Source organism: Henningerozyma blattae, chromosome 1 (genome assembly GCF_000315915.1).
Source record: "Henningerozyma blattae CBS 6284 chromosome 1, complete genome".
In the NCBI taxonomy this organism is placed as follows: Eukaryota; Fungi; Ascomycota; class Saccharomycetes; order Saccharomycetales; family Saccharomycetaceae; genus Henningerozyma; species Henningerozyma blattae.
This window is the reverse complement of record NC_020185.1, coordinates 1,093,797-1,107,349: the sequence shown is the minus strand read 5'-3', so window position 1 is coordinate 1,107,349 and position 13,553 is coordinate 1,093,797. Positions and strand designations below refer to the sequence as shown.

The following is a 13,553-nucleotide window of genomic DNA, read 5'->3' as shown; positions in this document are numbered from 1 at the left end:
CCTAACCCGATCGGGCAAAACAGATTTCTAGCGTTGAATAACTCGATGAAAAATTATTGGAATTTGTCAAAATTACTTCACCGAGCTGTATACAATCTTTTCAGTAAATTTCAATATATTCCAATAATTATGTATCGAGCTTTCAATTAGTTGTAATGGAATTAAACCCTTTTAGGAAGTGTAAAGCATTGTCAAGACAAAGACCGTGTGCTAACCTATGGCCTAGTTGAGAAAAGATGAGGAACTTGCTGTACCGGTCACAGGGTTAATATTATTTGGGTCTAAGACGGATCGGGTAGGCTGGATATATTTCTCTTGCACGTTAATTTCCAGTTTGCCCTAAGAGAACCTGTTGCGCTCTATAGTAGTGGCTGCTAAAGCCCTTTAATTTGAAAAACGATGTGGGTTTCTTGAAATTGATAATAGATGTCGCAGATAGATGGATGGAGGAAGGCGAGATAGATTGATTGATTGTCCATCGAGGCGGGAAATGAGTGAATAACTGTCGTGGTAATGCTAGTGGTCCTGATACCAAAAATAATACTAGCTGGAAGGCGGAATTACACTTGGTCAGGTAGGTTATCCATTCGTTGGCAATTTCGATTTCTTACGAGGAAAGAATAGAAATAGGAATTAGGATAGGAATTGGAATAGGAATAGGAATAGGAATTGAAATAGGAATCATCCATTTAATGTATGTACGCGATGCTGTTCTGCAATAATTACGGGTGGTAGCTCGCCGTTAGACCTTTGTCTATTGGATCTAGTTCTTAAACCTTCTCCCAAGCTTGATGATATATAATATTAACACAACCAGCAATTTTGGGTTCATTATTTTTTTGTGTTATACCGTTTTTTATCTCATATCTTGGCCTCATCAATTCTAAAAGCAAAGCAATCAATTGTACACTCTTTGCATCAAGTCGTTTGTTTAGCAGTCATTTTGCTATTACCTCAATATCATTTCCATTCATTTTTTCTTTTTAAAAAAAAACCTCTCTAGTAATCGATATCTGATCAACTTTGATTTTGTTTATTTTCTTTTTTCTTTTTTTTTTACCTTTTTTTTTTTTTTTTTTAAAAACGGTTTTTTTTAAATTTTAAATTTAAAAGAATACTAATTACGTAATCATCTATTGCATCACTTATTTTCTTTTTTATTTATTATTCTTTTGATTTGGAATATAATAGAAGATTTCGCAGGATCATCAATCTGAAAAAAAAATATATTACTTACAACATCCATATTCATTATCAAAAAAATCTAAAAAAAATTAAAATAAAAATATCACGGTAAGATTATTCATACTCTTTTTTTTCTAGTCTCTATTGGTTGCTCTAATTTTATTCCCTTTTTCTATATCGTCATTGTTATATCTTATTTTTTTAAACTTTTTTTTCTATTTAACAAAAAAACTATATTTCAATTTCTTAATTGCTCTCTATAGTTTATATCATTCCATCGCTACCCATTCATTACAAATAGCACATTTTCAAAAATTATAGTAGCTATCTCATACTTGCATACTTTTTTATTATTATTATTATCTTTTCTCTCTTTACCATCGTCATTTTTTTTTAGTTACTTAACTTTTGAGATCTCTGTTAATCGATATTCATTTTAACAAATTCAGATACTGTTACAAATTAACATTTCATTATTAAAAAATTTTTAAGATTGTTTCTTTGTTTGTCATTTCTTTTGTTATACATTTGTTTCATTCTATCAATATTTTCCAACACCCCCATTTTGCATTTTCATGCCCTATATTTTCATATATCAAAGGCTCACTATTAGCATATAATACCAACCTTTTTTTATCCCTCATTCAGTTTTTATTGTTCTCTTTTTTATTTTTATTGCTATTTCAAATACTCTCTTCGATATTATAATTACAATTTGTCTCTCGTTTTTATCATGAATTCTAAATTACAAAGAGTTGTAACTTCGTCAATTAGAAATAATATTGGAACTGAACAAACTATTTATGAAAATCAACAATCACAATATGATAATATAAAAAATCATTCTACAGTGTTTAAACCTGTAGCTCAACAACAATTACCACAACCGCCACAGCAACAGCAGCAGCAATCAACTTCTAGTTCTAATTCTCATTTAGCTATGCTTTCAAGAGTTCGGAAAAATGTTGCATTTGTTAAATCACAAAACCATAATTTATTAAGAAGAGAATTACAAGCTCATCAATCTTCCACAATGGAATATGGTGCTACTTTATTAAAACATTTACTTGAAACTGATAAATATATGAATGAATCTTCCAACTCCAATAGACCAAACTTATCAAGATTCACATCTCAACCTCAAATCACATCGAAGATGAGATTTTTAATGTTTGATTTCATTATGTGTTGTCATACAAGATTAAGATTGTCTACACCAACACTATTTCTCACTTTCCAAATTATGGATTCATATTCATCCAAGTTTATTGTTAAAAGTAATGTTTATCAATTACTAGCATTAACTTCATTATGGATTAGTTCTAAATATTGGGACTCTAAAAATCGTACACCAACTTTGGATATTTTACGTAATTTATGTTGCAAACAATATACTTCATCTCAATTCTGTGAAATGGAATTACATTTATTAAAGGCATTCGATTGGTCGTTTTGTGTTACTCCAACTTATGATTCATTTATTGACTCATCGCTATTTTTAAGAAATAATAAAGATGTCACGCCAACTATCTTATATCAAAACCAAGATGTTTCGGATATTAATAAAGTTAAAATTGGTGCAGTCATGTTATGTGAACTTGCCACTTTTGATATTAATTTAGCATTTAATGTCCCACCATCTCAATTATCGATTTGTGCTGTTGCAATGATTACATTAGCATTAAAATATTTGGATACTAATGAACTGGTTAATTATGAAAATTCTGATGATCTTGATGAATCAAGTAAAAAGATTTGCAAGAGCTTATTGGAAATGGTATCTGATCCAACTTTATTACCTTCTACATTTAAATTTAAATATTTAAATGAGCAATCACCATCTACTTCAAGTAGTAAAAAAATCATTGATACCTTAAGTAATTATTCAATTCAAATTAAGATGGAGGAATTTTATAAATCACAAGAGTTTTCTACTTTTATGGATTCTTTAGAAAAATCTAAGGATACCAACAATACTGATATCTTTGGTGAAAACGATGATGATGATGATATTACATTTACTAATAACAACGATAGCAATTATATCAGTGAGTCTGATGGTAGAAGACGTGCCAATCATCAGCATTTCTCATCATTTTCATCCAATAATATTTCAAGTAATAGTTATTGGGGTCCATCTCCAATCTCTACTACACCATCCTCAATTTCATTTGCGTCACCATTTAGTTCTACTGATCGAATCTCATCAAATACACCAGATACTGTAAATAGTCCCTACGGAGACAAATTATCTGCTATATTATCTCATAATTCCACAAACAGTCTTTATTCCTTCACAAATTCAAGATTTCCATTACCTTCTCCAACAACTCCTGTTTTACTAAATAATGATATAATGATCAAGAGAAATAATTCACAAAGAAGAAGTAGAAATTGGTCTGTTTCATCGATGAAATCACTAAATTCTACTAGGAAACCAGAATTGAGTGGCCCTATCCTGACGACTTCATTTGTCAAGGGACACCACAAGAGATCCTCATCTACTATGGATATCGATTTCTTTGATTCGGAATTAAATACGAAACGTCAAAACAGATAGACACAAGGCATGACACGACTACATCATTACTTTTTTTGTTTCATGTGCCTCAAAAAGTATGACGACAAAGACATATCCCTTTCGTAAATAAACCAAAATAAAATGGCGTTGCTCAATAGATTAACAACAAGCTTTTGAGGAAAATAAAGAAAAACCCTTTACTTAATCAAAGTCTTTCCTATATCACCTTCACCTAATCACTCCTTCACTCAACGACTCATTTAAATAAACTTTCTATAACTATATATTTGTACATTCGTGTATATTTTGCATTTCTAATTAAAAAAAAACTTCGCATATTTCAACCCAATCAGACCTAACAAATTCTTTCATCAAGCCTCAATACAGGACCAGATACTGTCCTTGTTGGCTAATACGCGCAATTCAGCAATAAACCACCAAATCTTATCGAGGGTATATAATACAGTTGGAAATATCTAGGGCAGATTCCTATTTCATTCCATCAAAGTTGACCTAACAAAATGGTATACTTTTTAATTCCAGGACATATCCTAATCGGGCCGAATTTTTCAATTTCGCATCGAGCTGCATTTTTTTTTTTCACCGCGTTTGCCGAGCTCATCGGAATTAAATAAACATCACGCGTTTTGTTAGGCTAGAAGAATGGGCAAGCCAATGAATGAAAAAGTTTCAATACTAGTTGGGCAATTTCGAGGAGATTTGAGGATTATATATATGGTCCTAACTTGTTGAGTGAGTAGAAAAAGATTGACAATGTCAGAAAGTGAAGACTGTAACATGTGCTGGACAAGTGGTCTCAAATACCTGGTATAAATACCAGCAAGTCAATGATGGACCTCGAAATAATAGTGTAAGCATGTTCTTTGTGATGACGCTGTCAGTAACAATGGAATTGCTAATTGATGTCGATGTTCACGTTTGGGTAAACGATGCTCGAAGAGAAGAGTGTACTGAGGGATGAGGGTGGGCAATATTGGATGGTAGTAGCGGTGATCATTTTGCCCCAACGTCATTATCGAGTCGAGGTATCTTGCTTATGTCAAGAACAGGAAACGGTGTGATTAACGGAGTCGACGGGCTCAATGTAACACGTTGGCGACACACTAGGCAACGCCCTAAACAGCAGCCGATGGCTCGTGGTTGATGAGCCTCTGATTAGCCTTCAATGAGCCTTCATCTTGAATGGTCTTTTTTACTCGGGACTAAGCCTTTGTGTTGGTGTTTATGTTAGGGCAAAATTCTGACTACCTGGTACTTAGTAGGTACTAGAAAATATGAGTTACCCTATAATATTTTTGTTGTTGACTTGTTGTATTTACTATAGTCTGTTTTTGATTTTGCCTTAGCTACCATACGTTACCTTAATTCAAAATCATGTTTATGTATTTCAATTGTACCCTATATTTTTTCAAATAAGATGACGTGTTCCATATGAACGATATTCATGATGCATGACAAAGGGATAGGATTGATATACACCGTTTAAAAGAACGGGCGTTGGCGTATTGAAATGCCTTCATTTCCAAATTATGACAAGAGATTAATAATGGAACGGTATTATGAATATGGGATTGTTATTCGCCGGTGAGCTGTTGTGTATGTGACTACAACTTTTATTATAACGGGTCAACGTGAGATGATATGATTGATAAACAAGAATAAATGAATGGATATTACGAACAAATACCCTGGATTGGATATAGTCAATAATAAACGAGCCAATAGCCTAGATCTGATGCAAGCAAGAGTAAACATGTAGCCTATCCTAGGTCGGATTGAAGTAAGAATATAATTACAGCAAGTAGGGCAAAGCATTATCAATATAAGATTGCCAGCGTTTAAGTTTGTGTCAATTTGTGTAGACAATTTAGCATGGCGTCGCCAATACCACATTGAAACGTACTACTAAATCAACCATATGTTATCCTATCAATACAATTGATCATCATTGATACCGCTGGCTATCATTTAATTAGTTAACTTTTATATATTTGCATGTGAGACTGCGCATCCGTACACCACGGTGCAAGGGTGTAGTTAGTTTTTACATGTAGATCTAATTCTAGATCCGCCACGCATTTCTAAGTGGCACATGCTTGTCGGCGGCAAAAATTAGCCCCCATAACTCCTTGTAGTCTGGGCATGATTCCCACAAGAATAGGACCCTTTTCTTAGTAGCTTGTGTTTCTTCCCTCTAGAATCATCTTGTCTCTTGCTAGCTTTTACAATTTTCCGCCTTGAAATTTACCGGAAACAACGCAACTTTTTAGCCGAAATTTCAACAGCTTTAAATTTCGGAAAAATATATTAAAGTTCCATCTGAACCTATTTCGTTTTAATCCTTCTGGATAAATATCGTTTTCTTATTTCATGTTTTAAAACCGTTTATATTTGACGCAATTTTTCTTTTGCTCCGTTATTTTTCGTTACTTGTTATTTTAACATTATTCTTTTACATCCCTTATTTGTTTATTCATTTTTGAACATTTATTGGCGGCTATTTTAGTTTAATATTTGGGAAATTTTTTATTCTGTTTAGGTCATTTTTTTGTTATTCAAAAAAGACTTAGTTTGATAAACTCTTTCCAATCACGTTAAGGGATTTCCCTAGACTTGCTAGCGGGTATTTATTTTAATATTATTTTTTTTTTCAAGAGAAAAAAAAGAAACAAAACGATTATTAATATTGTTATTCCAAATTCAAATATATATACATCTTATATATATTTAAAGTTGATACGGTTTCGTTACTATCAATTTACGGATACAATATACAAATCCATTAACAAATAAACCACCAACATTCAAACACATCCAGTAAGTAGTAAAATGGCCTTGGCTAACTCCAGACCACTTCCAATACCAACTGCAGATCACGAGGTTCTTTTAAATAACGCCTCTCCTGTGTTTCAACCAAACGCTACATCTCTAGGTATAACCAATAAGGAAATGCCGACTCCAAGTGCTGCCTCAAGTTCGGATTCCAATATGACTTCAAATTCTAATTTGAATTCATCGGTTACGAATTCTTCTTCGAGTTCCGCCTCTTCCACGGCCAAGCCAAAGAAGGAGAAGGAGGCTCCTGCTTTGGAAATATCGAAACTACTACCTGTCACAGGTGAACGTCCGGCTCCTTTAGATAGGGCTGCTCCTTTAAACGATGATGTCTTATTTGCTGTTTTTAATATTTTATGGGATCAAGATTCAAACCAACAAGGTATGACTGTAAAGCAGTTATGTGATCTATTGTTAGAAAAACATCCAGAAATGTCTACCTTGTCTACAAAACTCTCTAATTTGATTTCTGCAAAATTAAATGCATATGTGAAAAAATTAGAAAAGGGGGAAAAGACTTTGAAATATGCTCTTTCAAGAGAATGGTCTGACTCTACCCCTCGTAGAATGGTTTATGTTTATCGTGGGATTTTAGCTGATGATTATAAAGAGCATGCTTTAGCTGCTGCTAAACAATTGAAAAGAAATGATTCTTCTACCACTTCCTTAATCTCTTCAAGCTCAAACTCAAAGAAGAATCAACAAAATCAACAACAGAACGATAATCAATCACAACTACAGCAACAGCAGCAACAACAGCACTTACAACAAGATCAACAAGCTTCATTTTCGCAGACTTTAGGTTTAGGACCTCAAATTCGTCAAGAATTTAATATACCTTATTCCACATCTCCTGTGTCTGCTAATATGACACCAGCTAAAAATGCCATCTCTATTTCAACAACTATCACCAATAGTAACGGTTCTAAAAGAGGTAGCACTTCTCAAGATTTTGAAGGTGGTAGTAATAATAATTCCGCAAAAAAAAGGAAAAAGAGTCAAACTTCAGATTCTGCTTCCTCTCGTGAAACTTCTCAACCTCAAACTCCTTATATTACTGCTGCTGCTGCAGCTCCAAGAATATCAAAATTAGTTAGTAGAGATAAACCAGCTAATTCACAAAATACTGCAGAAACAGTTTCTGCTATACATAATGTAATCTCCACACAAATGCCTGTCGAAGTTATTCTACCGACTCAATCAGAATACATTGATGGTTTATTATTAACCCCCTGGGTGAAAACTGTAAGGGAGGGTTTCCTTACAGAAGATATTGATTCGCCAGAGTCTTTGACAATGGACGATTTGGATAATTTTTTTGATTAAAATTGGGTTTTTGGGTTTTTATTTAGTTTTTTATTTTTATTTATGTTAGTTTATTAAAATTCCGGTTAAAGATATGATTATTTAATTATTAGTTAATAGACAGTTCTTTCTAGTAAAATGTATTAGTATTTTTTATTACATGTTTTATATATTCTTTAAAAAAATTAACTAACATAAATTTATCTAAATCAGGTTTGGGAATCAAGACATTAAAAATTTAATGTAATTCATTTTTTGTCAAAATCCTATTTAAACCAAAAATAATAAATAAAAAAAATATTAAGTATTGAAAAGCCGCAAAATATTATAATGAAAAATGTTAAAAGTATATTACAAATGATATATAAGGTCTTTAATTAAAAAAATTAATCATGCAATCGAAAGGTTGAAATAAAAGAAAAAAAACTGAAATGAATTTAAAAACAGAAAATACAACAGAGATAATGATGTGTAATTATATTTGAAATGGCACACGCAGAAAATTTATTATAAGATTAAAAATAAAGAAAACGAAAAATTATGAATATGCCCAGACATTCAATACAAGCTCATTATTTTCTTTTAACATATCTTTGGCAACATTCCAATCTTCATCAGATTCTAACATGATGTAATCACCATCTTCATCTTGATATTTCACCTTAGTAACTGCTCCCGCATGATTTAATTTGCGCTTTATATTTTGTAATAAATGATCAATTGATGAATTAATGTCAATCAAAATAGAATAAAAATCTGCGTTATATGCTATCCTTATTAATAAAAATCCTTCTGGTATAGAATTTTTATAGGTTTCAGAAATTACTCTTGAATCATTTTCTAATTGTGATGAACGATGTTTTGGTAAAACATCGGATATATGCTTACTTTTGGGACTAGAAATATTTGAAATACTATTATGTGTGTGTCTAGCTTTATTTGGTGATGATGAAAAATTGGATCCATTACTACTACGAGTACTTCTAAAAGATTCACTTCTAACTCTTCTTACAAGTGCTTTTAGACATGAAGACCAATTATCTCTAATTTCTTCATTTTTGAACTTTAATATAAAATTACCCTGTTCTTTTGGAGATTCCCAGGTAATACTTAATGAATGTGTACTTTGCGGATTAACAGAATTTAAATTAATAATCATGATTCTCCCCCTTAAATCTAATTTTGGTTCAGTAACGCTATGAATGCTACCAGTTTGACTTGAATTTGTATGAGTAGTGGATAAACTTAAACTTGAGGCCGTATTTAAATGTTTTTTAGTCTTTAAACTTAATGAATTCGATTTCTTTTGAAATATTTCTGAAAATAAAATAATAATTTTTTCAAAAAGATAAACATTAAATTCACGTTCAACTTCAGATGTATTACTTGTTGAGATTTGAACTTTATCAAAATATAATAATTCCCCAAATTTGCTGATTTTATAACCTTTCCAATTAACCACTCTATTATATAATTTTTTGACAACTTCATGATTTTCTGTACGTCTTTGATTCTCATTAATACTTCTTGCAATACTCTTAGCAATATCTAAAGCCATTTCTAACTCTTTAACACTATTACTCTGGGCTCGGCATGCATTTAATAGTTCCTTTAATAACAGAGGATACCTACAAAGTCTTTGAACAGGTTTATAAAGAAATGACTGCAATTCTAATTTATTTGCAATGACAAAGGAAACATCATTAATTTTCTCTAAGTTTGCAGTCAAAAAATCAATAGTTGCATTCTGATTAATTGACCAAGGTTCATACAGTTTAAAATATGGCTTCGAATGCATGAACAGCGCACCTAATCTTTGTCTTGATGGATCTGCTAATATATTAATCTCAATAGATACGAGGAATCTTCTCTGGAAATCTAATGCTTCTGATAAATTGGGGAATAACATATACAGTTCCTCTGATGTGATCATATTATTATCCAACAGTTGTTGTTTATATTCATCCAAGATTTCTAAATCATGAACATATTTTCTTTCTGTTTGAACAAATTCTCTCATAATTTTAAAATATTCGTTACTTGATGATGTACTACGTTTTAATTTCAATTCTTCTTCTTCATGATCTCTTTCCTTTATGACACTTTCCAAAGATGGGAATATTTCAGGTGCTGAATCCAATAATGTTTTTACAACATCTAAGACTTTTATTAAATGACCAGTTGTATTAGAAAATACATCTGATATCGTAAATAATTCTTCATCAGTAAATGCAAAATGTTCTTTACAGCCTAATATGAAATCATATATGGATTTCTTACAAATCTTTAGATCATCAGATGAAACGATTGGAAGTTTATATTGTGGTTTAACGGCATTGAAAACAATGCATAATGGAGAACCTTGTTGGAATAATTGAGATAATTGAGTTACAGGATCACAATCCATAGAAATAGGTAAAATACCCATGCTGTAAGTTAATAGGGCTTCTTCACTATTACCATTAGTTGGAGAACCATTATTTGGAATTGAATTTGACGTAGTATAAGTGACACCATCTAAGGAATTTAGACTACTACCTGATATTGCACTCGATCTTAATGTAGAGGTTGTTCCAGCATGACTAGGGGTATTATCAATCGAGGAAACAGAATTGACGCTATGGTGGCCCGATGTTTTATGCTGTTGCTGTTTCTGTGACAAGAATAGAGATTGCCTTTCACTTAGCAATTCACTTGAAGAGTATGCTAAATTCAAATAAGGTTGTAATTGAGGTAAATGTCCCAGCCTACGACGTGTCAAATCACAGACATGATATAAGGAATCTTCTGCATTTACAGCTGAATTCATAGCACTGGGAAGTGCTGTATGTGATCTCGAAGGACCTTGTAGAGATATATTTGACTTATGTGAATGATGAACCATCTATGATTCGTTTAAGGTGTCTGATTCGTGTTAATTATCTGTTATTATTATTATTATTATTAATATTATTAATGCAGCATATAAAGAATATATCCGGTGAATGACTTGACCTGTTAATATGTAGAAACTTCAAAAGAATTTCTGTTTTTATGGCTGAGTAAGATTTTATTTTCTTCCAACACTAGAATCACCAATTCACCTCTGTAACTTATCAGATCAACCTTTCTTATATAGTTCTCGAATGTAACCTCCTTCAGGATACAAACTTCCACGACTTGAATATGAAGAATAATAATATACGTCTCAAAATAATTTTAGATTCTTTTTCAAGTACTAGTGAATTTCCCTTTATAACTAACTATTCGATTCATTTATCCGGGACAGTATTTTAGATTTCTAAAATTGTTTTTGCATACTTAAGCATTAGAAAATTACAAAGTTGTGCCGTGTAAGGTGATGTATCACGTGATCACAAGAATTAATGGCCCATCATTTGATTTATAATCAACATTCTTTGTTTGTTTGGAGTAGGAATTTGTAGATTATAAAACTTATATTTAGATAATGTCTCTTGAGTTAGTGTCAATACTTTTTCTAAACCCTCAGTTCTATCGATATTCTTAACCGATATTTTATGAAACACTAAGCTAATGGTATTTTTTATTTTGTAAATTAACGAAGTATATAATAAAAAGATAGTACATGTTGTAGTATCATTTTATATGCATGTAGATGTATATACACATATATATATAAATCTTAGTTCTTTTTTTTTTTCGTTTTAATTCTTCTTGGTAGATTGAATTGTACGCTGTGCTCTATAAAATATTTTATCGATGACCGTACCGACGGCTAAAACACCACCTATAGAGGTTAAACAATTCAATATGAATGAGACCCATGTTTGAACGTGTTGTTCTCTATTTATGACTTTTAATGGCGACATTTCATAATTGATATATAGACCAGGTGTACCACTACGACGGCTTGGCTTGGGAGTAGTTTTATCATCTGCCAAATTATTTAATGCCTTCGAATGTGTAGTTGTACTGAATTGAGCAGTTTCAATAACATCCTTGTCCAAATATTCATATCTTGTTGGAACGATCTTAGCAAAATAAATAAATTGAACATTGTGTGGATCATCATTTAAAATCATCTGATGACCATCCAATGGAGATACAGAAGCTGCTGAAAACTTACTACCAATACCTGGTTTAACATGCTTACCAAAACTTAAATGATTGATGATATGATTGAAAGTCAATTCTGTCTTTTTATCATATAAGGAAGTGTCATGATAATGACCTCTACGGTTTTGGAATGCTAAACCTGGAGCAAAATGAACGTTACCATGAATTCTATTCAAACGTGCATTCCCTTGAATTCTACAGCCTTCATTCAAATGATCATTTATACGTTGCACATAACCTTCTCTTTCACATTGCTCAATATCTTTACCATCAAAAAAGGCCCAACCTGCATTCAAATAAGCTTGACGGACATCTGCACAAGTTTGACAACATACTTTTTCATCCATTGGCATATCATCTTTATTATTTGACTGATCAAGTGCACCATAACATGGACCACAATATTTATCATCATCGGGTGGATATTCTGAAATATCTTTGGAAAGGTCGAAATCAAAAGTACCCAATTCATTTCCTCGAGAATCTAATCTTGTCTTAGTGAAACCTGAACTCAAAATATCCAATTGGATCTCTCCTGCATCATCCATTAAGTCCAAATTAATCAAATCACATGGCATATTGGGGAATGTAACATCCAAATCCAAATCCAATTTTAAATGGCGTTCCCTATCAATTACCAATTCTGGCCTAGTTTCAATAATACCAAATCGAAGCCATTCATTTAGTAATAGTAAGAATGTAATACCCATACATCCTAATGTGATAAGAGCACCTGTCTTTGTACGAACACGAACATCTTCTTCAGTTCTGGAAAATGCGTCTAGGGATAAAAGAGTGGAACTTCTCATAGGTCAAACTTAATTTCGATATTTGGTTTCTGTACCACTATTTTAGAGTACCTCTTATACCTTGTCTTATATTAATTCCCAAGGATACGGTTGCAACCTACTAATATTAGTTTTTTCTTCTTCTTATTTCCCCAACATACTTCATGTATTTTTGCTATTTATTATTATTGTTGATTTTCAAATTTGAAATTTCAATTTCATTTCAAAAAATGCCTCTACGGGGAATCGATTTTACTTTTTACTTTGAAGAGAAAACACCTATTAAAATATCACACCAAAACAAAAGAGTTAAAGCAATAAAATAAGGAATATTATTATTTAAATTATTTTGAAATATTACACATCACTCTTAGATTTTTTTTTCTAATGGGAATGTGCTTTCCTATAAAACTTTATATACACTTGAAAGGCTAAGATATTGCGATACAAAAAGGGATATAGACAGAAATGTAAACTGTTTGACTTGAGTAATGCTACCATCGTACAATCTTAAACTAACAAAAAAAATTTGAATATTGTCTCAAATATCTTGTTCTTGTAAGACACTTTGAAATATTTTTCACATAAAGTCATTGCAAAAATATCCGTCAATTACTTTCCGCTTTTTGTCATTTTTTTCAAATTTTTTTTTAAACTTTCCGGAAATCTTAGAAAAGAGAGAAACGGGATATTGAAAAATTATAAGCTCATCGCAACCTAGGCTAATTTTATATAAAATTTCACCATTGAATTATTCATAAACTATTGGGCCAAATTAAGAATAGGAAATAACAGAAAAAAAACAGAAAAAAATTGAAAAG

At 31.7% G+C, this 13,553-nt stretch overlaps 4 protein-coding genes across 4 annotated transcripts; 2 read left to right on the top strand and 2 right to left on the bottom strand.

Moving 5' to 3' along the window:
* Positions 1–1,918: 1,918 nt before the first annotated feature.
* On the top strand, positions 1,919–3,745 carry CLN3 (cyclin CLN3; the record flags this gene model as incomplete). Its single annotated transcript, XM_004177714.1, has 1 exon — positions 1,919–3,745. The coding sequence occupies one exon, from the start codon at positions 1,919–1,921 to the stop codon at positions 3,743–3,745; it is 1,827 nt and encodes a 608-aa protein (XP_004177762.1).
* A 2,811-nt stretch (positions 3,746–6,556) lies between these two features.
* Positions 6,557–7,888, top strand: GDS1 (Gds1p; the record flags this gene model as incomplete). Its single annotated transcript, XM_004177713.1, has 1 exon — positions 6,557–7,888. The coding sequence occupies one exon, from the start codon at positions 6,557–6,559 to the stop codon at positions 7,886–7,888; it is 1,332 nt and encodes a 443-aa protein (XP_004177761.1).
* A 517-nt stretch (positions 7,889–8,405) lies between these two features.
* Positions 8,406–10,751, bottom strand: CDC24 (Rho family guanine nucleotide exchange factor CDC24; the record flags this gene model as incomplete). Its single annotated transcript, XM_004177712.1, has 1 exon — positions 8,406–10,751. One exon carries the CDS (start codon positions 10,749–10,751, stop codon positions 8,406–8,408), a length of 2,346 nt encoding a protein of 781 aa, XP_004177760.1.
* Positions 10,752–11,532: 781 nt separating this feature from the next.
* Positions 11,533–12,753, bottom strand: ERV46 (retrograde cargo receptor ERV46; the record flags this gene model as incomplete). Its single annotated transcript, XM_004177711.1, has 1 exon — positions 11,533–12,753. One exon carries the CDS (start codon positions 12,751–12,753, stop codon positions 11,533–11,535), a length of 1,221 nt encoding a protein of 406 aa, XP_004177759.1.
* Positions 12,754–13,553: the final 800 nt, after the last annotated feature.